General features: G+C 45.7%; 1 protein-coding gene across 1 annotated transcript in view; it reads left to right on the top strand.

Moving 5' to 3' along the window:
• Positions 1 to 25,943, top strand: part of HPSE2 (heparanase 2 (inactive)) — a 479,085-nt gene that overhangs the window by 294,712 nt on the left and 158,430 nt on the right. Inside the window, exon 5 of the mRNA XM_075351599.1 lies at positions 7,622 to 7,793. Coding sequence (XP_075207714.1) covers positions 7,622 to 7,793 — 172 coding nt within the window. The remainder of the gene's footprint in view (positions 1 to 7,621; positions 7,794 to 25,943) is intronic.

Raw genomic sequence — 25,943 nt, 5'->3', positions numbered from 1 at the left:
CCCTGCAAGCCCCGGCGTGGGCGTTTCAGATGCAGTCTCAGTTTTTACTCCAAGTAGCAGGTAACACGACTAGTCAGTGACCGCCTTTGCAGTTCTGGGTTCCACTGTGATGGGCTCCAGTCGATCCCGGGTAGTTCGGAGGTCAAGACCGCTGCACCCTTCTTATGTTCCTTCCCTGGTCATCTTCCTGCGCTGACTTCTCTCCCTCCTGTCCCGCGCCTACGCACACAGTGCCCTCTGCCGGTGTCCACGAACCCTACAGGTTGGCTTGAAGCTCTGTCCCTTGGTCCTCTATGGGCACCTTCCAGCGGATTTGTGTGCAGAGTTGGCTTTGGTACTACTAGCTGTATCTTCAGCCTCCGGTTTTACTAGACGACCACATTGGTTCTTCTACTCTAGCCTAGGGACCGGATCCCCATTTGCGGCCAAGTCCCTCCAATATGCTGTATTGGGAATGAGACCATGTGGGTATGGCACACTCCACGTGGGATCTAAGACCCCTTCTCTCTGGGGTCTCTCTCTCTTCTCTCGCACCAGCTCCAGACCACAGGTCTTCACTCCTCTACTGCTCCTTCTCTACTCTCTACTTTATACAGTCTGCCCCCCACTCACTAGACTCCCCCCCCCCCAGGCTGGATTGGATTACAGGGAGGGAGGTACCACCACCAGTGACTAGCTATACATAGCTTAGTGGCACCAAGCCCAAACCCTGGCCTGGTGGGGAGCTGCTAATTGAAGGTGTTGTGTGTTTGTGTGTACAACTTGGATGACCTCTTCCCTACCCAGGCATGGGATACCACACCTCTGGCTAAGGTGCAGTACCTCTATGGTGACTGAAGCCTCAGGGGCGCCACACTGGCTAATCAAAAGAAGAGAATGACGGCAAATGTGAGGAGGTTCGCAGGGTTCGTGTTTGGCAAAGCAGAATACTAATACTGACGTGATTGGATCGGGTGAGCCACAGCAAGTCTGCGCAATGTATTCTGACATCAGGCCGATGAGGACAGACATGTGAAAGAGTCCTTATAAGTTTTGCTCTCTGCACGGCTCAGCGTGAGAACACTTTTTACTGCACAGAGCAGCGGCAGTCATGCAGAGGGGAATGCAGCAGTTCTTGGCCCATGCTCATTAAAAGCATGCGAAGTGCCGAGTGATCACTGATAAGATAGCAGCACACTTCTAAAGAAAAATGTTTCTGGAAAAAGTAGGTTTATAGATAAGCATATAAAATTAATATAGAAAATTCTGATATTCAAAGCAGTCAGTATCCAACTAAAACAAATAAACACATATAAAGACAAACATTAATAAAACGTCACATTTGGTGATACAAGTGCATCTCAATAAATTAGAATATCATCAAAAAGTTAATTTATTTCAGTAATTCAATACAAAAAGGGAAACATGTTTTATATAGAGTCATTGCACACAGAGGGATCTATTCCTATATATTATATAGAGTCATTACACACAGAGGGATCTATTCCTATATATTATATAGAGTCATTACACACAAAGGGATCTATTCCTATATATCATATAGAGTCATTACACACAGAGGGATCTATTTCAAGTGTTTATTTCTGTTAATGTTGATGATTATGGCTTACAGCCAATGAAAACCCAAAAGTCATTAGCTCAGAAAATTAGAATAATTATCACAAAACACCTGCAGAGGCTTCCTAAGCATTTAAAATGGCTCCTTAGTCTGGTTCAGTAGGCTACACAATCGTGGGGAAGACTGCTGACTTGACAGATGTCCAGAAGGCAGTCAGTAACACAGTCCACAAGAAGAGTAAGCCACAAAAGGCCATTGCTAAAGAAGCTGGCTGTTTACAGAGTGCTGTATCCAAGCATGTTGATTGAAAGTTCAGTGGAAGGAAAAAGTGTGGTAGAAAAAGGTGCACAAGCAACCGGGATAACTGCAGCCTTGATAAGATCATTAAGAAAAGGCCATTCAAAAATTTGGGGGAGATTCACAAGAAGTGGACGCTGCTGGAGTCAGTGCTTCAAGAGCCACCACACACAGACGTATCCAGGACATGGGCTACAAGTGTCGCATTCCTTGTGTCAGCCACTCATGACCAATAGACAGCGCCAGAAGCATCTTACCTGGGCCAAGAAGGAAAAGAACTGGACTGTTCTCAGTGGTGCAAGGTGTTATTTTCAGATGAAAGTAAATTTTGAATTTCATTTGGAAATCGCGGTCCCAGAGGAAGAGTGGAGGCCACAATCCAAGCTGCTGAGGTCTCGTGTGAAGTCTCCACAATCAGTGATGGTTTGGGGAGCCATGTCATCTGCTGGTGCAGCTCCACTGTGTTTTATCAAGACCAAAGTCAGAGCAGTCTGAATAATGACTTTTGGGTTTTCATTGGCTGTAAGCCATAATCATCAACATTAACAGAAATAAACACGTGAAATAGATCCCTCTGTGTGTAATGACTCTATATAATATATAGGAATAGATCCCTCTGTGTGTAATGATTCTATATAATATATAGGAATAGATCCCTCTGTGTGTAATGACTCTATATAATATATAGGAATAGATCCCTCTGTGTGTAATGACTCTATATAATATATAGGAATAGATCCCTCTGTGTGTAATGATTCTATATAATATATAGGAATAGATCCCTCTGTGTGTAATGACTCTATATAATATATAGGAATAGATCCCTCTGTGTGTAATGACTCTATATAATATATAAGAATAGATCCCTCTGTGTGTAATGATTCTAAATAATATATAGGAATAGATCCCTCTGTGTGTAATGACTATATAATATATAGGAATAGATCCCTCTGTGTGTAATGATTCTATATAATATATAGGAATAGATCCCTCTGTGTGTAATGATTCTATATAATATATAGGAATAGATCCCTCTGTGTGTAATGACTCTATATAATATATAGGAATAGATCCCTCTGTGTGTAATGACTCTATATAATATATAGGAATAGATCCCTCTGTGTGTAATGATTCTATATAATATATAGGAATAGATCTCTCTGTGTGTAATGACTTTATATAATATATAGGAATAGATCCCTCTGTGTGTAATGACTATATAATATATAGGAATAGATCCCTCTGTGTGTAATGACTCTATATAATATATAGGAATAGATCCCTCTGTGTGTAATGACTATAATATATAGAAATAGATCCCTCTGTGTGTAATGACTCTATAATATATAAAAAATAGATCCCTCTTTGTGTAATGACTGTAATATATAGAAATAGATCCCTCTGTGTGTAATGACTCTATATAATATATAGGAATAGATCCCTCTATGTGTAATGACTATATAATATATAGGAATAGATCCCTCTGTGTGTAATGACTATATAATATATAGCAATAAATCCCTCTGTGTGTAATGACTATATAATATATAGGAATAGATCCCTCTGTGTGTAATGACTATATAATATATAGGAATAGATCCCTCTGTGTGTAATGACTCTATATAATATATAGGAATAGATCCCTCTGTGTGTAATGACTATATAATATATAGGAATAGATCCCTCTGTGTGTAATGATTCTATATAATATATAGGAATAGATCCCTCTGTGTGTAATGATTCTATATAATATATAGGAATAGATCCCTCTGTGTGTAATGCCTCTATATAATATATAGGAATAGATCCCTCTGTGTGTAATGACTCTATATAATATATAGGAATAGATCCCTCTGTGTGTAATGATTTTATATAATATATAGGAATAGATCTCTCTGTGTGTAATGACTTTATATAATATATAGGAATAGATCCCTCTGTGTGTAATGACTATATAATATATAGGAATAGATCCCTCTGTATCTAATGACTCTATATAATATGTAGAAATAGATCTCTCTGTGTGTAAGGACTCTATATAATATATAGGAATAGATCCCTCTGTGTGTAATGACTATAATATATAGAAATAGATCCCTCTGTGTGTAATGACTCTATAATATATAAAAAATAGATCCCTCTGTGTGTAATGACTGTAATATATAGAAATAGATCCCTCTGTGTGTAATGACTCTATATAATATATAGGAATAGATCCCTCTGTGTGTAATGACTATATAATATATAGGAATAGATCCCTCTGTGTGTAATGACTATATAATATATAGGAATAGATCCCTCTGTGTGTAATGACTATATAATATATAGGAATAGATCCCTCTGTGTGTAATGACTATATAATATATAGGAATAGATCCCTCTGTGTGTAATGACTCTATATAATATATAGGAATAGATCCCTCTGTGTGTAATGACTCTATATAATATATAGGAATAGATCCCTCTGTATCTAATGACTCTATATAATATGTAGAAATAGATCTCTGTGTGTGTAAGGACTCTATATAATATATAGGAATAGATCCCTCTGTGTGTAATGACTATAATATATAGAAATAGATCCCTCTGTGTGTAATGACTCTATAATATATAAAAAATAGATCTCTCTGTGTGTAATGACTGTAATATATAGAAATAGATCCCTCTGTGTGTAATGACTCTAATTAAAATATATAGGAATAGATCCCTCTGTGTGTAATGACTATATAATATATAGGAATAGATCCCTCTGTGTGTAATGACTATATAATATATAGGAATAGAACCCTCTGTGTGTAATGACTATATAATATATAGGAATAGATCCCTCTGTGTGTAATGACTCTATATAATATATAGGAATAGATCCCTCTGTGTGTAATGACTCTATATAATATATAGGAATAGATCCCTCTGTGTGTAATGACTCTATATAATATATAGGAATAGATCCCTCTGTGTGTAATGATTCTATATAATATATAGGAATAGATCCCTCTGTGTGTAATGATTCTATATAATATATAGGAATAGATCCCTCTGTGTGTAATGCCTCTATATAATATATAGGAATAGATCCCTCTGTGTGTAATGACTCTATATAATATATAGGAATAGATCCCTCTGTGTGTAATGATTCTATATAATATATAGGAATAGATCTCTCTGTGTGTAATGACTTTATATAATATATAGGAATAGATCCCTCTGTGTGTAATGACTATATAATATATAGGAATAGATCCCTCTGTGTGTAATGACTATATAATATATAGGAATAGATCCCTCTGTGTGTAATGACTATATAATATATAGGAATAGATCCCTCTGTGTGTAATGACTCTATATAATATATAGGAATAGATCCCTCTGTGTGTAATGACTCTATATAATATATAGGAATAGATCCCTCTGTGTGTAATGACTCTATATAATATATAGGAATAGATCCCTCTGTATCTAATGACTCTATATAATATGTAGAAATAGATCTCTGTGTGTGTAAGGACTCTATATAATATATAGGAATAGATCCCTCTGTGTGTAATGACTATAATATATAGAAATAGATCCCTCTGTGTGTAATGACTCTATAATATATAAAAAATAGATCCCTCTGTGTGTAATGACTCTATATAATATATAGGAATAGATCCCTCTGTGTGTAATGACTATAATATATAGGAATAGATCCCTCTGTGTGTAATGACTATATAATATATAGGAATAGAACCCTCTGTGTGTAATGACTATATAATATATAGGAATAGATCCCTCTGTGTGTAATGACTATATAATATATAGGAATAGATCCCTCTGTGTGTAATGACTCTATATAATATATAGGAATAGATCCCTCTGTGTGTAATGACTCTATATAATATATAGGAATAGATCCCTCTGTGTGTAATGACTCTATATAATATATAGGAATAGATCCCTCTGTGTGTAATGATTCTATATAATATATAGGAATAGATCCCTCTGTGTGTAATGATTCTATATAATATATAGGAATAGATCCCTCTGTGTGTAATGCCTCTATATAATATATAGGAATAGATCCCTCTGTGTGTAATGACTCTATATAATATATAGGAATAGATCCCTCTGTGTGTAATGATTCTATATAATATATAGGAATAGATCTCTCTGTGTGTAATGACTTTATATAATATATAGGAATAGATCCCTCTGTGTGTAATGACTATATAATATATAGGAATAGATCCCTCTATATCTAATGACTCTATATAATATGTAGAAATAGATCTCTCTGTGTGTAAGGACTCTATGTAATATATAGGAATAGATCCCTCTGTGTGTAATGACTCTATAATATATAAAAAATAGATCCCTCTGTGTGTAATGACTGTAATATATAGAAATAGATCCCTCTGTGTGTAATGACTCTATATAATATATAGGAATAGATCCCTCTGTGTGTAATGACTCTATATAATATATAGGAATAGATCCCTCTGTGTGTAATGACTCTATATAATATATAGGAATAGATCCCTCTGTGTGTAATGACTCTATATAATATATGTGTTTCCCTTTCTGTATTGAATTACTGAAATAAATTAACTTTTTGATGATATTCTAATGTATTAAGATGCACTTGTCGGTCCTCTTCAAAGGATATGGTGGCAACATTTCTTTACTTAAATGCATCTATTTAGGGATAAAAATTATTCTTTCAGGATGTTGCACCATTTGGCTTTTATAAGCTCTTTGTTTCCCTGCACATTACTGGCTGCAGAATGAGAATAACTAATGCGGGCGTCACACAGTACGATATATCGGGCGATATGTCGTCGGGGTCACGTCATTAGTGACGCACATCCGGCATCGTCAGAGATATCGTACCGTGTGACACCTATGAACGAGCAGAAATACTCACCTTATCGTTGCTCGTTGACACGTCGTTCATTTTCATAATGTTGTTCCTCCTTCTGTGCTCCAGTTGTTCGTCGCTCCCGTGGCAGCACACATCGCTCCGTGTGACACCGCAGGAGCGACGAACACAGCTTACCTGCATCCCGCCGGCAATGCGGAAGAAGGAGGTGGGCAGGATGTTTACGTACCGCTCATCTCTGCCCCTCCGCTTCTATTGGCCGGCTGCCGTGTGACGTCGCTGTGACACCAAACGTCCCTCCCCCTTCAGGAAGTGGATGTTCGCCGCCCACAGCGAGGTCGTTAGGGAGGTAAGTACGTGTGACGGGGGGTTAACGACTTTGTGCACCACGGGCAACTAATTGCCCATGACGCACAAACGACGGGGGCGGGTGCGAACGCTTATGTGATCACACGATTTATCGTCCCATGTGACGCCCGTATAAGAATCCTATAGTGAGCTCATTCTGACGGGGAGTTTGTATCTGTTTTATCTGTGTTTTATTGATTTTTTTATTTGATTTGTGACCACAGATCATATAAAGGAGAGTTGAACCTTCATATCATCATAAATCAGCGCAGAGAGGCTCAGTTAAAGACAGACAAAAGAGGTACACATTCTCTGTCATGAGTTCACTGATAGATTCTCAGTTAACTCATTCGGCAGTCAGCAATGGACAGTGTAACACAAAGGCTATAGAAGGCAAACGGTGCAACATTTTTCATGAAACCCCATTGCTAAAATGATTTTTGTGAAGGAAACTTTATACACGGCATATACATTCATTGTTTTAAGATCTTCAAAAACCATATCTGTATCTGCATGTTACTAATGTCCCGGCTGATAATACCATGTTATTCCTACAGAGCCCAACAATTACCGCACTCTACATAGCCGAGCCATTAATGGCAGTCAGCTGGGGAAGGATTACGTGCAGCTGAGGAACTTGCTGCAGTCTATACGGACTTACTCCAGGGCACATTTGTACGGCCCGAACATTGGACGACCAAAGAAGAATGTTATTGCCATACTTGACAGGTACGTATTGATAAACTGCATTGTGCAACTGTTTCAGTATATTTTAAGACAAAAAATGCTAAGATCTTAACAGATCTCTCTGTATAAAGAGGCAAGGCTGTCAATCACTCAATAGCCCCGCCCACTGGACTATTAAACATAATTTCAATGAATAAAATACGAGTTATACCCAATCATTTCCTACAAACCTGTATATCAATCTGCTCGGCTTCTCCTGCTCTGTATCATGTTGCTGCCACATCAGACTCAATATTCAATGTCCTACTAAAAGGAATCATTTGGGAATTATGGACCTGGTGGACTATTTTAGATTCCTCTCTTGTATCCAGAGGACTAAGACTGACCATCTATGTACTACAGGATCCGACATTCTTTAGTTGCAGGAGAAAATATAATGCCACCCTCCTTCAGTGTCATTGGCTATGGCCAGACCCTATACTCATGGCGGTTAGGGAAACCAGATTGTAAGGGTGGAGGAAGACCTAGTATTTTCTATTGAAGGGGTCTCAAAGCAATATTTGGAGATTAATTTCTGTCTGTAACTAATCATTATCTCCTCATATAATTATCCTTAAAGCATTGCAAAGTTATACATTTTTGGAATATACCATACTTTAGTATCTTATTTTCCTTCTTATTTTCCTTCCTACTCTCCAAAATACTGTGCTGCAGTGCTTTTCTAATGCTCATTTCATGCTCCTGTGACGCCCTGGGCAAGCCAGGGGTCACAGGTCACAACATCACATGCACCCTACATTCCCTGCAGGTACATCTAGGCTAACCTAAAATCCTTGTTGCCTTCCTCCAGGGGCTGATGTCCACACCAGGGGGTGGGCCAGGCGGTTGGCTCCGCCCACCGAGGAGTTCACAGCCCTGGAGTCGGGAAGAATCAGGCAGAACAGTTTAGGAAGTGAAAGTAGAAGGAAGTGAAGTGGTAGAGGAGCAAAGGAAAGGAGCTTGAGTGAAGAAGTAAAAAGGAACAGTTAAGCAAGCCTGAAGCTGGTCCGGGTGTGTGCCCCGGACTGAGACAGCAAGGTCAGCAGACGGCGGTGATAGTCTGCAGGGGGACTGCTTGGAGGTTGCTGGAAGGACCGCGGACGGGTGGTGACCCGGCGGCATCGGAGCAGTATACGAAGAACAGTCAGCACCAGGGCAGGGGCCTTTCGGATCCCGGCAAGGCTAGGAGTCGCCATAATTTGCCAAATTCGTCAGTGAAGGGGACCTCTGTCTCCTAACAACCAAGTCCCGATTGAAGGCAACAGTCCGACCGTTAAGGGGAGACACCGCCACCGCCAAGGCACCAGTTTCCCAGGGCCAGCGCCTGCGGGCAAGAGAGGGGCTCCTCCGGCCCATATCCAAGCTGGGGAGCGGGTAACCGGTGGGGACCCATCGCTACCAAGAGACTTTACATAGGTGCAAGGAAGAGACCGTCACCGCTAACTGCAGGGAACCGCAGCACCGTAACCGTCCGAGGGACCCGTCCAACCAGCCGTTTGTTTACCGAGAACTGTGTCGTGTTTACTGGCTGAGTGAGTACCTCCGTGCCGTGCGGCACAGCGCTGCCCCTACGCCCCTGCACCCCCACAGGCCCCATACCCGCCTGTCCACCATACCAATCCCATCACTGGGCCCTGGGAGCACCAAGACCCCTACCCACGGAGGGGCAAATCAACAACTGGCTGCTCCGTACCATCACTCCCGGGCTCCCCAAACAGAGCAGCGGTGGTGTGCACTCAATCACCACAGCCGTGGGTGGCGTCACGGACAATAAACTATCCCAAAACCCAATCCCCTTTCACTCACGGGCCAAGAGCGCCGCTCGAGTCCCCGGGATCCGGCCCATTGCTCGAGCCACCGAGCAGCAGCAGGCCGCAGCAGCCGCGGCAGCCAGACCCGAGCAGAGGGAGAGCGCGGCGTCCCCTCCTCCGCCCGCGACACTCCTTTAGAGGCTTTTTTGAACTGCTGCTCAGCAAAGATCAGTTAAATACAGTAGTATCAATACACTGTGTAAATATGATCAGTGCCGACTATGAGAGATTAGATTAGGAGCTGATCTATAGTATCCAACAGCAGCTACTACAAAAGAATAGGAGTTGTTTTACAATACCTGGAAGTGGCCACTATGAGCGAATAGGAGCTAATCTTCTATACCCAGCAGTGGCCACTGAGATAATAGGAGCTGTTCTGCAGCACTCAGAAGTGGCCATTACAAAAAAATGGAAGCTGTTCTGCAGTACTCAACATTGGCCACTTCAAAAAAACTAGGAGCTCTTCTGCAGTACTCAGAGGTGGCCACTACAAAAAAATAGGAGCTGTTCTGCATGACCCACCTGCGGCCACTACGAGAGAATAGGAGCTGTTCGGCAGTACTCAGAAGTGGCCGCTACAAAAAAATAGCCAAAAGAATAGTAGCTTTTCTGCAGGACCCAGCAGCATCCACTACGAGAGAATAGGAGCTGTTCTGCAGTACTCCCAAGTGGCCACTACAAAAACATAAGAGCCAAAAAAATAGGAGATGTTCTGCAGAACCCAGCAGCATCCACCACGAGAGAATAGGAGCTGTTCTGCAGTACTCCCAAGTGGCTGCTACAAAAACATAAGAGCCAAAAAAATAGGAGATGTTCTGCAGAACCCAGCAGCATCCACCACGAGAGAATAGGAGCTGTTCTGCAGTACCCCCAAGTGGCCGCTACAAAAACAATAAGAGCCAAAAAAATAGGAGATGTTCTGCAGAACCCAGCAGCATCCACCACGAGAGAATAGGAGCTGTTCTGCAGTACCCCCAAGTGGCCGCTACAAAAACATAAGAGCCAAAAAAATAGGAGCTGTTCTGCAGTACTCTGAAGTCGCCAGAACAAAAAATAGGAGCTTTTCTGCAGGTCCCTGCAGAGGTCACTATGAGAGAATAGGAGCTGTTCTGCAGTACTCCCAAGTGGCTGCTACAAAAACATAAGAGCCAAAAAAATAGGAGCTGTTCTGCATGACCCAGCAGCGGCCACTACGAGAGAATAGGAGCTGTTCTGCAGTACTCCCAAGTGGCCACTACAAAAAAATGGAAGCTGTTCTGCAGTACTCCCAAGTGGTCGCTACAAAACCATAAGAGCTCTTCTGCAGTACTCAGAGGTGGCCACTACAAAAAAATAGGAGCTGTTCTGCAGGACCCAGCAGCGGCCACTATGAGAGAATAGGAGCTGTTCTGCAGTACTCCCAAGTGGCCGCTACAAAAACATAAGATCCAAAATAGTAGGAGCTGACTTTACGACCCAGCAGCGGCCACTACGAGAGAATAGGAGCTGTTCTGCAGTACTCCCAAGTGGCCGCTACAAAAACATAACAGCCAAAAAAATAGGAGCTGTTCTGCAGGACCTAGCAGCGGCTACTACGAGAGAATAGGAGCTGTTCTGCAGTTCTCAGAAGTAGCAGCTACAAAGAAAAAAAATGGAAGCTCTTCTGCAGTACTCCCAAGTGGCCACTTAAAAAAAAAACTAGGAACTGTTCTGCAGTACTCTGACGTCGACACTACAAAAAATAGGAGCTGCAGGACCCTGCAGAGGTCACTATGAGAGAATAGGAGCTGTTCTGCAGTACTCCCAAGTTGCCACTACAAAAAATAGGAGCTGTTCTGCAGGACCTCACAGCTGCCACTGCGAGAAAATAGGAGCTGTTCTGCAGTACTCAGAAGTGGCTGCAACAAAAAATAAGAGCTGTTCTGCAGTACTCAGACATGACCACTACAAATAAAAACTGTTCACCGGGACCCAGCTGCAGCCACTACGAGAGACTAGGAGTTGTTCTGCAGGACCCAGCAGCAGCCACTACGAGAGACTAGGAGTTGTTCTGCAGGACCCAGCAGCAGCCACTACGAGAGACTAGGAGTTGTTCTGCAGGACCCAGCTGCAGCCACTACGAGAGACTAGGAGTTGTTCTGCAGGACCCAGCAGCAGCCACTACGAGAGACTAGGAGTTGTTCTGCAGGACCCAGCAGCAGCCACTACGAGAGACTAGGAGTTGTTCTGCAGGACCCAGCAGCGGCTACTACAAGAGACTAGGAGCTGTTCTGCAGTACATGGAAGCAACCAGTACACATTGAAAGAAGCATTGTTCACCTTTACATGACAGCGGCTGCTATGGAAGAAAAGGAGCTGTTGTGTAGCACCTGACGGCACTATACGTTGAATGGAACTGTCCAATGTGTTTACAATATATCTGGCTTTTGCCAGAGCCTATATTAGCTGATCAGTTGGGTGCCTGACCCCCACTAATCTGATATAAGGATGAGACTATAATATATTGGGATTGGATAAATCCTGCAATTTCTCATCTGGGAGGGGTCACTCCTTTATTTTTACCAATATTACTAATTTCTAAAGAATTCAAATTGATGACAAAGTGCCACAATCTTCAGATAAAATTTTATATATCATTGAGATCAGGGGGGTAATTTAATTAGAAAACTGATGCAAACTGAAGTGTGAACCAAACTCCACTTCGTCAGTGACAACTTCTAAAGTTACAAATTAAAAAGAAGAAGAAATTAATTGTGCATACTGGTAATTCAGAAGTGACGACAGATGGAAAAAGATCCTTTGTATTTACACCCCGATCGTCATGTCTGACTGGAAGAACTAGACTGGCCAAATGCCGGCTTCATGGGAATCAAACACTTGGGAGGACATTTACTGAAGTGTGGAGCTACATCCTCTACAGCAGAACCCCCCCATCCCCCAAAATAAATCATGTCTAAGAGGCAGAGGGGAAGGCAAAGCCATCCCTGGCAGATAGGTACAAAAGTGTGATACCTACATAACGATGAAATCACATGCACGATCTAATTCAAAGTCTTAAAAAGTTACTTTAAATATCCTTATTACGCTATTGTTTTAGGGATTCATTTTTAAAGCATTAACTGAGATGTAAAACTGACCATTACCCCGAAATCGAAATGTGTGTGGTTAAAATAATTCAAGGGGTTTTTTTATCCTTAATAGGGTTATCATATGGACTAATCAATTTTATATTGTCACAGATCAGACTTTTACAAATTTCATATATATATATATTTTTTTATTTTTTTTTTAATGGGCGGCACGGTGGCTCAGTGGTTAGCACTGTAGTCTTATAGTGGCTCAGTGGTTAGCACTGCAGCCTTGCAGCGCTGGGATCCTGGGTTCGAATCTCACCAAGGACAACATCTGCAAGGAGTTTGTATGTTCTCCCTGTGTTTGCGTGGGTTTCCTCCGGGTTCTCCAGTTTGCTCCCACACTCCAAAGACATACAGATAGGGACTCTAGATTGTGAGCCCCAATGGGGACAGTGTTCCTGATGTATGTGAAGCGCTGCGGAATATGTTAGCGCTATATAAAAATAAAGATTTATTTATTTTTAATGGGAAGAGTGGAGAGGATTGATTCAGATTTTTGTATATTTTTGTTTGAATTTTTAATATATTTAAAAGTTTAAAAACAATTATTTTTTTTTCAACTTTCACTTTCCCCCACCCGATGTCCCTGAGCCTATAAGGCTTTGTTCACACAGGGCTTTTTTGGTAACTTTTCGCTGTGTTTTTTAGCTGCAGATTTTCCTTGGTTTATGCAAATCCATGCTAATAAAATGCTGCTTTTTACAGTCCCAGCAAAGTCTATGAGATTTCTGAAATCTTATGCACACACACAAACACCTGCAGAGTTTTTCCTGACTGTTTTCTCAAACACCTGTGTTTTTGCTGCAGATTTCAAAGAATGAGCATGTCCATTCTTCGCAGTGTTTTTACAACGTTTTTTCATTTATAAAACCCACTTTATAGAAAAAATGCAGCAAATCTGCACCAAAAACGCCACTAAAAACCACACCAAAAACGCAGATGACTCAAAGGAGATTTCCTGCCACAAGATCAGGTTTTGATCAGAAAACATAGCCTAAAGGGGGCTTTACACGCTACGACATCGCTAATGCGAACTCGTTGGGGTCACGGAATTTGTGACGCACATCCGGCCGCATTAGCGATGCCGTTGCGTGTGACACCTATGAGCGATTATGCATCGTTGCAAAAATGTGCAAAATCGCTCATTGGTGACATGGGGGTCCATTCTCAAATATCGTTACTGCAGCAATAACGAGGTTGTTCGTCGCTCCTGTGGCAGTGCACATCGCTCCGTGTGACACCGCAGGAACGAGAAAGCTCTCCTTACCTGCCTCCTGGCCGCTATGCGGAAGGAAGGAGGTGGGCGGGATGTTACGTCCCGCTCATCTCCGTCCCTCCGCTTCTATTGGGCGGCGGTTCAGTGACGCAGCTGTGACGTCGCTGTGACGCTGAACGAACCGCCCCCTTAGAAAGGAGGCGGATCGCCGGTCACAGCGACGTCGCCGGGCAGTTAAGTACGTGTGACCGGTCTGGGAGCTGTTGTGCGGCACGGGCAGCAATTTGCCCGTGTCGCACAACAGATGGGGACGGGTACCCACGCTAGTGATATCGGTACCGATATCGCAGCGTTTAAAGCGGCCTTAACTGTTTGTGAACATAGCCTAATTGTTTGATCACTTATACAATAGGTGTAGTATCACTTGGAATATCACTGACCTCCTATAAAGGCTAGTCAAAGGCAAGAACTTCACGGGAGTAAAGCAGTATTATGGCCACCTATTGGCACTCTGTACTAATGTGTCGCCCTGGGCAAGCCAGGGGACACAGGTCACACACCACCACACCCCACATCCCAGGTAGGCACACCTAAGCTGAACCACAAATCCTTGTTGCCTTCCTCCAGGGGCTGATGATTCACACCAGGGGGTGGGCCAGGCGGTTGGCTCCGCCCACCAAGGAGATCACAGCTCTGGAGGCAGGAAGTACCAGGCAGTCTAGAGTTGGAGTCAGCTCAGGGAAGAGCTTGAGAACAGAGATTAGCCCAGAGAGGGCAAGTGTAAACAACTAAGTGAAAGTGAGGAGAGAAAGAAAAGTGGTAAAGGAGGAAAGCAAGAGTGGTGACAGAGAGAGAGAGAAGCCTGAAGGTCCAGCTTTGTGTAGGGCCAGAACAGCAAGGTCAGCGACGGCGGTGACTGTCCGGAGGGGGACCGTTTGGAAGTTCCTGGAAGGACCCCGTTGGCTGTGTGCCCGGAGGTCTGGAGCAGTGTTCCGAAGGACAGTCAGCACCAGGGCAGGGGCCTCTCGGACCCCGGCAAGGCTAGGAGTCGCCAAATTTGCTGAATCCGTCAGTGAAGGGGACGTAGATTCCCCTAACAACCAAGTCCCGATTGAAGGCAACAGCCCAACCCGTACAGCAGAGGCACCGCCACAGCCAGGGCACCAGTCTCTGAGGGCCAGCGCCTGCGGGCAAAGTGTAGTGCTCCTCCGGCCCAGCTTGAAGCCGGGGAGCGGGTTACCGGTGGGGACCCATCGCAACCAACCGTACATACAGGTGCAAGGAAAAGGGACATCACCGTCACCTACCGGGAAAGCAAAGCAGCCGTCCGTGGGACCGTCTTACCAGCCGTTTGGTTTACCGTACAAACTGTGTCTACGTCTCAGGCTGAGTGAGTACCACAGTGCCGCAAGGCACAGCGCTGCCCCCGCGTCCCTGCGCCCACCAGGCCCTGCACCTCCCAAGCCATCACCGGGCCCCGGGATCACCAACCCCTACCCACGGAGGGGCAACACAACACCTGGCTGCTCCACATCACCATCCCCGGGATCCCCGTATTAAGCAGCGGTGGTGCTACAAATCACCACAACCGTGGGTGGCGTCACGGACATTATCCCAACACCCCAATCCCCCCTTTCACTCACGGGCGAGGAGCGCCGCTCGAGAAACCCCCGGGATCCGGCCCACGGCTCGAGCCACCACTGAGCAGCTTGACCCGAGCAGAAGGGGTGAGCGCGGTGTGCTGACACCCTCCTCCCCGCCCGCGACAACTTGGCGTCACGAACAGGATCTTACCGCTCTGCCGTCTGGTAGAGGTGCACCTTGTTACCGCCGGAGGTATCCGGCAGGAAAATTTCAGAAGCCGCCATCTTTGGCGCGAAAAGTTCCCGCTCGAGCGTCTTCTCGAGCAGTAGAGGCGCGAAGGCCAAAACCCCGCCCCGAGAGAGGAGGGGCCGGAAAGAGCTAAGGGGGACGCGATGGCGGCTGGCCGCATATAGCTGCGGCTATAAAAGCAGGGACGCCAGGACTCTGCAGCGATATTGGGTTCCTGGAAAAACCTCGTTACCAAGATGCAAGATCCAACCCGCAACGAGGAAGCCCCCGCGCCCGGCACGGCGACGTGGTTGAGGGACCGGACCATCCCGCTGAGTAACCGTCTGCAGGCCCATATGCAACTCCTCCTGGAGGAGTGGGAGACCGACATGGCGGACGTGGTGGCTGCTATGTGGAGACGCGAGGCAGAAGAGGATTTGGAGGAGCGGGTAAGCGACCCACGCCCCTGTATTCCTGAAGGATCGGCCGCTGCGGCTGAGGGGCCCGGCCGGCTTCCGCTCACCCTGCCTCTCTCCCCGCTATCCGTAATAGCTGCTGCCGCCCCGCCATTAGGCCCGCTACCTGTCCCATCGGGAGCGATACCCTGCCCAGCCGCTTCGGCGGACCAGCCGGCTGCAGACATTCAAGACGGCCCTGAAGTGCACCAAGGGGAACCGCTAGAACCACGGCCCCTTAACAGCGTGGTGCCTGAAGTCCCAGTAGAGACTGTGCCAGACCCTGAGCCCGGGACCGTGGCTTGGATGAAGGCCCGGGTGATACAATTCCACCAACGCCAGCAGGATCAGATCTTCCGGATGCTGGAGCAGTGGACCAACGAGGTGGAGGAGCTGATTACAACTGCCCCGATGTGCGAAAGGGGAATAGATGTAGCAGAACCGACTGGTGACCCACGTCCCTATGTCCTATCTGGACCGGCCGCTGCGGCTGAGGGGCCCGGCCTAGTCTCGGCCTATGCATCGCCCTTGCCGTCACTTATGGGGCGCCTCAGTATAAGCTCGCCTACTCTGCTGCTCTATGCTACCACAGAAGGGGCTGAAGTGTCGGATGCTGGGGGCCAGGAGGCTGCGGCAGCTGGCGGCAACCCGCCTGACGCAGGAATAAGAGAGGACGACTCCTGCCCCAGCTCCGAGTCCATTGTTGCAGCTGAAGGAGCAAGTGAGCGTTCCCGCTATGTGGGAGACCCCGTGGTTTACCATACCCCGCGTACCGGTGGAAATGGGTACCGGGTACCTCTGTCACAGCAGGCATGTCAGTGCATGTTTGATGTGTTGGTGGCAGAGGATGGGTCCGCCTTAGCAGAGGAACCGGAGTAGGGCAATGGATGCCCGCAGCACCGTCCCCGTTGGGACCACCTGCTTGTTTGAAAAGTTTAAAAGTTTGGAAAAGAGAATGATAAAAAAGATGATAACCGAAGTTTCACCTGATTCACCGCGTGATTTGCAACTGGCTGGAGCCGGCACCGTTGTCCCCGTGGGGACCGTTTAAAAAGTTGTTCTGCATGGGGAACTATCCATGGACAAGCCCGTGAACTTGCAGGGCAACCACAGACGTTAGTGGCTTGTAAATATGTTGGTTACCGTTACCGTTTTCCGCAGGCCGCCTCCGGAGAGGCAGGTTGGAGGGAGGGCCCTGAGCAGAGCAGGCTAGGGCCCAGCCACCAAAGGAACCGGTGGCTACCCTCTGGAGGGAAAGGACAGATCCCGCTCGGGTACCGTGTGCTGGACTGTGGGTCAAGGGGTGCTGCCTGGGCTTTAGGGGCAGCATCAGGGCCAGGTTACTTGGGTGGGAGAGAGCGGAAACCGTAACCGTAAACCGTTTGAAACGTTAAAGTAAAATGTGCCTCCCGTAAGGGAAGATTATTAAAAATGTAAATATGTTATGTTTAACCCTGTTATCCCTTTTACAGAAAATAAAACCGGTGTAGGACGGCAGCCCGCGGACGGTCTGCGTTTTGCTAAGGGGGAATGTGTCGCCCTGGGCAAGCCAGGGGACACAGGTCACACACCACCACACCCCACATCCCAGGTAGGCACACCTAAGCTGAACCACAAATCCTTGTTGCCTTCCTCCAGGGGCTGATGATTCACACCAGGGGGTGGGCCAGGCGGTTGGCTCCGCCCACCAAGGAGATCACAGCTCTGGAGGCAGGAAGTACCAGGCAGTCTAGAGTTGGAGTCAGCTCAGGGAAGAGCTTGAGAACAGAGATTAGCCCAGAGAGGGCAAGTGTAAACAACTAAGTGAAAGTGAGGAGAGAAAGAAAAGTGGTAAAGGAGGAAAGCAAGAGTGGTGACAGAGAGAGAGAGAAGCCTGAAAGTCCAGCTTTGTGTAGGGCCAGAACAGCAAGGTCAGCGACGGCGGTGACTGTCCGGAGGGGGACCGTTTGGAAGTTCCTGGAAGGACCCCGTTGGCTGTGTGCCCGGAGGTCTGGAGCAGTGTTCCGAAGGACAGTCAGCACCAGGGCAGGGGCCTCTCGGACCCCGGCAAGGCTAGGAGTCGCCAAATTTGCCGAATCCGTCAGTGAAGGGGACGTAGATTCCCCCAACAACCAAGTCCCGATTGAAGGCAACAGCCCAACACGTACAGCAGAGGCACCGCCACCGCCAGGGCACCAGTCTCTGAGGGCCAGCGCCTGCGGGCAAAGTGTAGTGCTCCTCCGGCCCAGCTTGAAGCCGGGGAGCGGGTTACCGGTGGGGACCCATCGCAACCAACCGTACATACAGGTGCAAGGAAAAGGGACATCACCGTCACCTACCGGGAAAGCAAAGCAGCCGTCCGTGGGACCGTCTTACCAGCCGTTTGGTTTACCGTACAAACTGTGTCTACGTCTCAGGCTGAGTGAGTACCACAGTGCCGCAAGGCACAGCGCTGCCCCCGCGTCCCTGCGCCCACCAGGCCCTGCACCTCCCAAGCCATCACCGGGCCCCGGGATCACCAACCCCTACCCACGGAGGGGCAACACAACACCTGGCTGCTCCACATCACCATCCCCGGGATCCCCGTATTAAGCAGCGGTGGTGCTACAAATCACCACAACCGTGGGTGGCGTCACGGACATTATCCCAACACCCCAATCCCCCCTTTCACTCACGGGCGAGGAGCGCCCTCGAGAAACCCCCGGGATCCGGCCCACGGCTCGAGCCACCACTGAGCAGCCGGACCCGAGCAGAAGGGGTGAGCGCGGTGTGCTGACACCCTCCTCCCCGCCCGCGACACTAAGATTGGGGAAGGGGGGTGATGAGCACTGCAATGCACGTGCACTAGCAACTGAACCATTTAAATGTTGCTGTCAATCATTGACAGCAGCATCTAAATGGTTAAATAGCAGTGATCAGAGTCAGCTCCGGTTGCTGCTCGTAGGGGCAGGTGCTGGCTGTGTAAAACAGCTAACGCTGCGCTTCTGAGGCTGTCTATACAATACACAGATATCCAATTCTGAACGATGTAATCCTCTGGTTGACCTGAGGTGGCGCTGTGAAGAAACTTGTCAATTGCATGACGTTTCTATCATAGATTACATCTGATCGCTGAGGTTCTCTGCAATGAGACCCCAGTGATCATTTTTTTTTTTGCAGGGGATCATTCTAATTGTTTGAAATGTTAAAGTTCTTCATCGTTAAATTGATCTTCGCCGTGACTTTTACACCGAGTTTCCTGAAGTTGCTGCCGCTAAGCTCTGCTGAATTGTATCCGTCATCTCGTTCTTAACCAGTCCTCAGTTCTGCTTTATTGCTGCACAGAGATCCCAAGGCCGATGTTTATTACTCCAATAATGAACCCACAAATCACCGTTCTGGCAGATGTAGTCGGCCATCTTTACTTGTTAATAATATTTTCTGTAGAGCCTGTGCTTCGTTTTTTTTACTGCCCAAACAGGATTATTGTCAAGACGCATTATGTGACATATTAGTTCTTTGGAATTAGGATATAACAATACTAAAACCTTAGATATAAATTGAGAAAAATTGTGCTGGAAAGTGTAAATAAAAGTAATGTGTCTCCATGATAATATCCTTAAAATATTAAAATATTACAGCTAAGCAGTAGGAGTGCCAGACCGCCACCCATCTGATAGCAGGACACTTAGAGGAAAACCCTTTCAAACTGAATGTGTCATCAACATGTGACCTAGTATTAAATCATATATTTTTGACTTTTCATGTCATGATTTGTATAGAAAAATAAGATATCTTGAAATTTTCACACTGGCCGCTGAGGCTATCTTAGACTATTTTAGTTTTATACATCCTGTTCCTTAAAGAAATATTTTTCAAAAGACTCATTATCACCACAGACAGCCTTACAATGACAGCTTAAAGGCCCCGTCACACGCAGCGATATCGCTTGCGAGCATACCCGCCCCCGTCATTTGTGCGTCACGGGCAAATTGCTGCCCGTGGCGCACAATATCGTTCGGAGCCATCACACGGACTTACCTGCCTAGCGACGTCTCTGTGGCCGGAGAGCTGCCTCCTTTCTAAGGGGGCGGTTCATTCGGCGTCACAGCGGCGTCACTAAGCGGCCGCCCAATAAAAGCGGAGGGGAGGAGATGAGCGGCTGTAACATCCCGCCCACCTCCTTCCTTCCTCATTGCCGGCGGCCGCAGGTAAGCTGTAGTTCGTCGTTCCCGCGGTGTCACACGTAGCGATGTGTGCTGCCTCGGGAACAACGAACAACCTGCGTCCTCTACAATCAACGATTTTTTGAAAATGAACGATGTGTCAATGATGGACAATTTGGTTAGTATTTTCCATCGTTAACGGTCGTTCGTTGGTGTCACACACAACGACGTCGCTAACGATGCCGGATGTGCTCACGGAATCCGTGACCCCGGCGATATATCGTTAGATATGTCGTTGCGTGTGATGGGGCCTTAAGAGCGATATAAACATCTGATAACACAAAATCAACCATTCAAAACAGGTCATGTCACAGGTCACCTCCTCCCTCTTCTGTAAAATAACTGATAACACCTCTATATAGAGTAAATGACTCAGGAACCACCATTCACAATAGGTGATGTCACAGCTCACCTCCCCCCTCCTGTATAATGACGGATAACACCTTTTATATGCAATAGATAACACAGAATCCACCATTCATAATAGGTGATATCACAGCTCAAAAAAAAATAAGAATAAAGCAAGCGCTTCATACTTACCAGTCTCTATGCAGCTGTACACTGCTTCCGGCGCTGCTCCCCCTCGTTATCTTCATGGATATGCACTGCTTTCAACGCCCACCAGCAGTCCCAGCATCTCTGATTGGTTGCAGTCAGACAGCGCCCCCACCCTGTGTGTCAGCGTGCCTGACTGCAACCAATCAGAAGCATTGTGTGTACGTCGTATAAAAATAAATAAATAAATAAATAAATGAATGAAAAAATTGGCGTAGGGTCCACCATATTGTGACACCCAGCACAGATAAAGCATACAGCTACAAGTTGCAGCCCTCAGCCCTGCAATTATCTTGGCTGTGTATCAACATAAGAAGATCCACATGCGGCTTTTTAAGAAAAATTATTTAAATAAATAATTTTAAAAATCAGCGTCCGGACCCCCCCCAGTTTTAATACTCAGCCATGAGAAAGCCAACTACTGGTAGCTGGTATTCTCAGAATGGGAAGACCTATAGGTATTGGGGCCCCCAGCCTAAAAATAGCAGCCCGCAGCCACTCAGGATTGTAGTATCCATTAAAGACGACAATCCCAAAGCTCATCCCGATTGCCCTGGTGAGGTAGGAATCAGGGTAATAAGGGGTTAATAACAGCTCCCAGCTGCCACTGAGCCCTAGATCAGAAATGAGAGGCATCTATGAGACCACCCCCCATTACTAATCTGTGAGTGAAAAGAAATAAACACAAAAACACGGAAAAAATCCTTTATTTGAAATAAAATACTAAAAAAACACCTCTCTTTCACCCCTTTATTAACCCCCAAAACTCCCAGGTCTGACGTAATCCACATGAGGTCCCAAGATGATTCCAGCCCTGCAACATCTGAAGTGACAGCGCACGGGCAGGCATAGAATATGTCCGCCCGATGTGAGCTTCAGGCAGAGACTGAGCCGCAGCGATGAACGGTGACGTCACTCCGGTTATTTGCGGTTACAGCTGGAGGTGGCGAAGCACTGGTGTCAAAAATTATATCCACATAGTTAGCGGCTGTGGATTTTCTGTGCACAAATCCACATGCAAAATCAGTAGCATTTCCTTCCTATGTGGGTAGAGTTGTCCAGTGGTAAAAAATGTTATGTGTAAATGTGTTCCTAGTATGAATATATAGGCCACACTAATATACTAGTATTATCAAAGGCGTCCTGATCTTTCCCGTCCTGGCAGCTCCACTGTCATCTTCTAGAGCATTTCCTGAGCCGGCACAACCTCGGCTTGTGTACACATTAAAATATGTACCTTTATAATACATCTGATCAGAGAAATCAGTTTCGCCATCTGTACTGATCTTTTATTCTCAAAATTCTCAAATCTCGGGTAAAATCTGTCTTCAGTGAATACATATTTTTATATTACCGAGATAGACAGTTACTTCTGACAAGATTCTATTGTAGAAGAGAGGACTACAGGCACAGCTTCTTCCCCCTCTCCCCTCCTTTCTGCATAGGATCTTGATAATATAAAAATGTGTATTCACTGAAGACAGATTTTACTCAGGAATTCAAAATTTTGAGAATGAAAGAGCAGTCAAAGAGGAGAAATAAGCAAGTTTGTCTGATTAAAAGATATGCCAAGGTTGCTTATTTTCATGTTTATTATTGATATAAAAATTAAAAAGACAGTTACTCTTTAAATTACTAGGTTCCAGGCTTGAGACAAAAGTCTGCCGTCACTCTTTGTGATTGCAGAATCGTGACAGCATGTGTATCGTACACTGGCACGATTCACCAATATTCCCCGTGCTAATTGGCAGTCACGTGACCGCAATTATGCAAACTACAGTTGAAACCAGAAGTTTCCATCTACTCTCTTAAAGAGACATCTGCAGGTTTTTCCATCCGCTCTCTATAAAGACACATCTGCAGGTTTTTCCCTCCGCTCTCTATAAAGACACATCTGCAGGTTTTTCCCTCCGCTCTCTATAAAGACACATCTGCAGGTTTTTCTCACTATCTGACATGAAATCAGAATAAACCTTTCCCGTTTTAGGTCAATTAGGAACCAAAATTATTTATATTTGCCAAATGGCAGAATAATGAGAGAGCGACAGAAAGAATGGGTTTTTTTTATTACTTTTTGCAAACTCAAAAGTGTACATATATTAAGAGGACTATGTTAAACAATATGGGACCACTCATATGATGATGTCATTTCTTTGGAAGTTTCTGATAGGTTTATTGGGAACATCTGAATTAATTGGAGACACACCTGTGGATGTATTTTAATGTACACCTGAAACACACTACTTCTTTGTGTAGTATCATGGGAAAGTCAAAAGAAATCAGACAAGATCTCAGGAAGAGAATTGTGGACTTACACAAGTCTGGTTCATCCTTGGGAAGGTGCCTCATTCATCCGTACAAACAATTATATGCAAGTACAAACAAGAAGGGAATGTCCAGCCATCATACTGCTCAGGAAGGGTTCTCTGTACAAGAGATGAACGTGCTTTGGTCAGACATGTGCATATCAACCCAAGAAGAAAAACAAAAGACCTTGTGAAGATGCTGGTGGAAGCTGGTAAGATTGTGTCATTACCCACAGTGAAACGAGTACTGTATCAACATGGGCTGAAAGGCCACTCTCCCAGGAAGAAGCCATTACTTCAAAAGAAACATAAAACCAGATTAATGTTTGCAAATGCACACAGGAACAAAGATCTTAATTTTTAGACATGTCTCCTGTGATCTGACTAAACTAAAAATGAACTGTTTGGCCATAATGACCATTGTAACGTTTAACAGAAAAAGGGAGAAGCTTTGAAACTAAAATCACCATCCCAACTGTGAAACACGGCGACGGCAGCTTCATGTTGTGGGGTTGTTTTGCTGCAGGAGGGACTGCTGCACTTCACAAAATAGATGGCATCATGAGGAAAGAAAATTATGTGGCAGCAACATCTCAAGACATCAGCCAGGAACTCAAAACTTGTGTGGAAATGGGTCTTCCAAATGAACAATGACCCAAAGCATACTACTAAACTGGTTACAAAGTGACTTAGGGATAACAAAGTTAATGTTTTGGCGTGGCCATCAGAAAGCCCTGATCTCAATCATATTGAAAATTTATGGTCAAAGCTGAAAAGGCCGGTGTGAGCGACGACCTACAAACATGGTTCAGTTACACCAGATCTGTCAGGAGGAATGGGTCCAAATTCCACCAACTATTGTGGGAAGCTTGTGGAAGAAGATCCAAAACAATTGACCCAAGTCACACAGTGTAAGGGCAATGGCACCAAATACTAATGACATGTATGGAAACTTTTGACTTTGCAGAAAGTAATAAAAATGCCTTAAAACATTCTCTCTCTCTCATTATTCTGGCATTTGGCAAATATAAATAATTTTGGTTCTTAATTGCCCTAAAACGGGAAAGGTTTATTCTGCTTTCATATGAGATAGTGAGAAAACCTGCAGATGTGTCTCTATAGAGAGTGAAGCGAAAAACCTGCAGATGTGTCTTTGTGACACCCTGGCCTATCAGGTCGTCACAGGGTATTGTGCAATCTGCCCTCCTGCACAGTATCCACATCCTCCTTGGTTACGGATCCCTGTCCTTTGGTGTTGCTAAGATCAGGGCCAGTCAAAACCCTAGGAACGCTTTGCACCACACCCACCAGACACACCATTGTGGGGGCCTGAAGGGAATAGGGCCACCCACTTGGGGGGTTGGTAGGGGAAAATGAGAAGTGTGGAGAGGGAAGAGAGAAAGTGAAGGAGGAGTGTAGAGTGGTGTCTCTCGAAGTGAGAGGTCATCGATTTGGGAGCAGGGCTCCTTGAGACTACTAGGTGGCAGACGTTGGTCTGGGCCTGGTAGGAGCTGGAACCCTGGTTGCAGGGGATCGTGTCAAGGGGCACGGATCTGCCGAGGAGGGCAGCCGGCGGCCTTGAGTCATCTCTGGGCAGGGGCCAGGGCACGACGGGGTACGTGGACCCTAGGCTGGGAAGTATCTTCAAGCGTCCTGGTAATTTACCCGACGAGGTGAAGTCTTCAAGATTCATCCCTCACCCGCTCCAAAATCGGGGGTACTAGCGCAACGAGGGGATAGGACCTTTCCTAAAACACAGTCCAGAAAATCCCAAGCGTGAACCCTGAGAGCAAGCTCATTCCATTAGCCATACGGGTGAGCGGGACCCGACTAGTTCAACACTACAGGGTCCAAATAGTGAAGAAGGTGCCACGGAAAAGGTTACAGGCTAACAAGCAACACCAAGGGCACGGATCCAAGCGTGCTCCCTCCCTGCTGCAGCGGTGCTCAGAATCCTGGTTTACAAGCTGTCGGTGTCAGTATTCTTGGACTGAGTGAGTACGCAGAAACCCTTTCCTCTCCCAATGGCCCCCCTTTACTGCCATCACCGGGGCCCCAGGGCAAACCCTCCTACCCACGGAGGGGATCAAACACCTTGCTGCTATACCACCGCCACCGGGCGCTCCCAACAGCAGCGGTGGTACTCCATCTTACCGCGCACCGTGGGTGACGTCACAAACTCCTAACCCCCCTGTACATATCCCCCCTTTTACATTCGGGTGTCAGCTCGACCCCCCGGGTCCGGAGACCCCTCGAGCCACCGCGGTTCCGGATCCGAGCGGCTCGACCGCTGACACGGGGGCGTTACATCTTTATAGAGGGTGATGGGAAAAACCTGCAGATGTGTCTTTATAGAGAGCGGATGGAAACTTCTGGTTTCACCTGTATATGCAGATTAGATTTGTTCACCTTTTCTCAACAGAAATCAATTGAGAGAAGCCGGTTTGCATGGCAAAATTTGACAAAATGCAAATTGCAAGCGATCATAATTCAGCACAGAGTGACTGCAGACTTTTGTCCTGAACCCACACAACCCCTTTAAGGAAAAAGCTTTTCTAAGAAGATACCAGCATTATAAATGGCCCAGCATAGGAGAGGGCCCTGTCACAGGTTTTGTTTTAGGGCCCGGAAGTATCAAGTTCCATCTCTAATCCAGAATACTGTATCAATAATTGCCATATGTCTGCAATCTGCACATAAT

Source organism: Anomaloglossus baeobatrachus, chromosome 5, assembly GCF_048569485.1.
Source record: "Anomaloglossus baeobatrachus isolate aAnoBae1 chromosome 5, aAnoBae1.hap1, whole genome shotgun sequence".
Classification (NCBI taxonomy): Eukaryota; Metazoa; Chordata; class Amphibia; order Anura; family Aromobatidae; genus Anomaloglossus; species Anomaloglossus baeobatrachus.
This window is presented reverse-complemented; position numbering and strand designations above follow the sequence as displayed.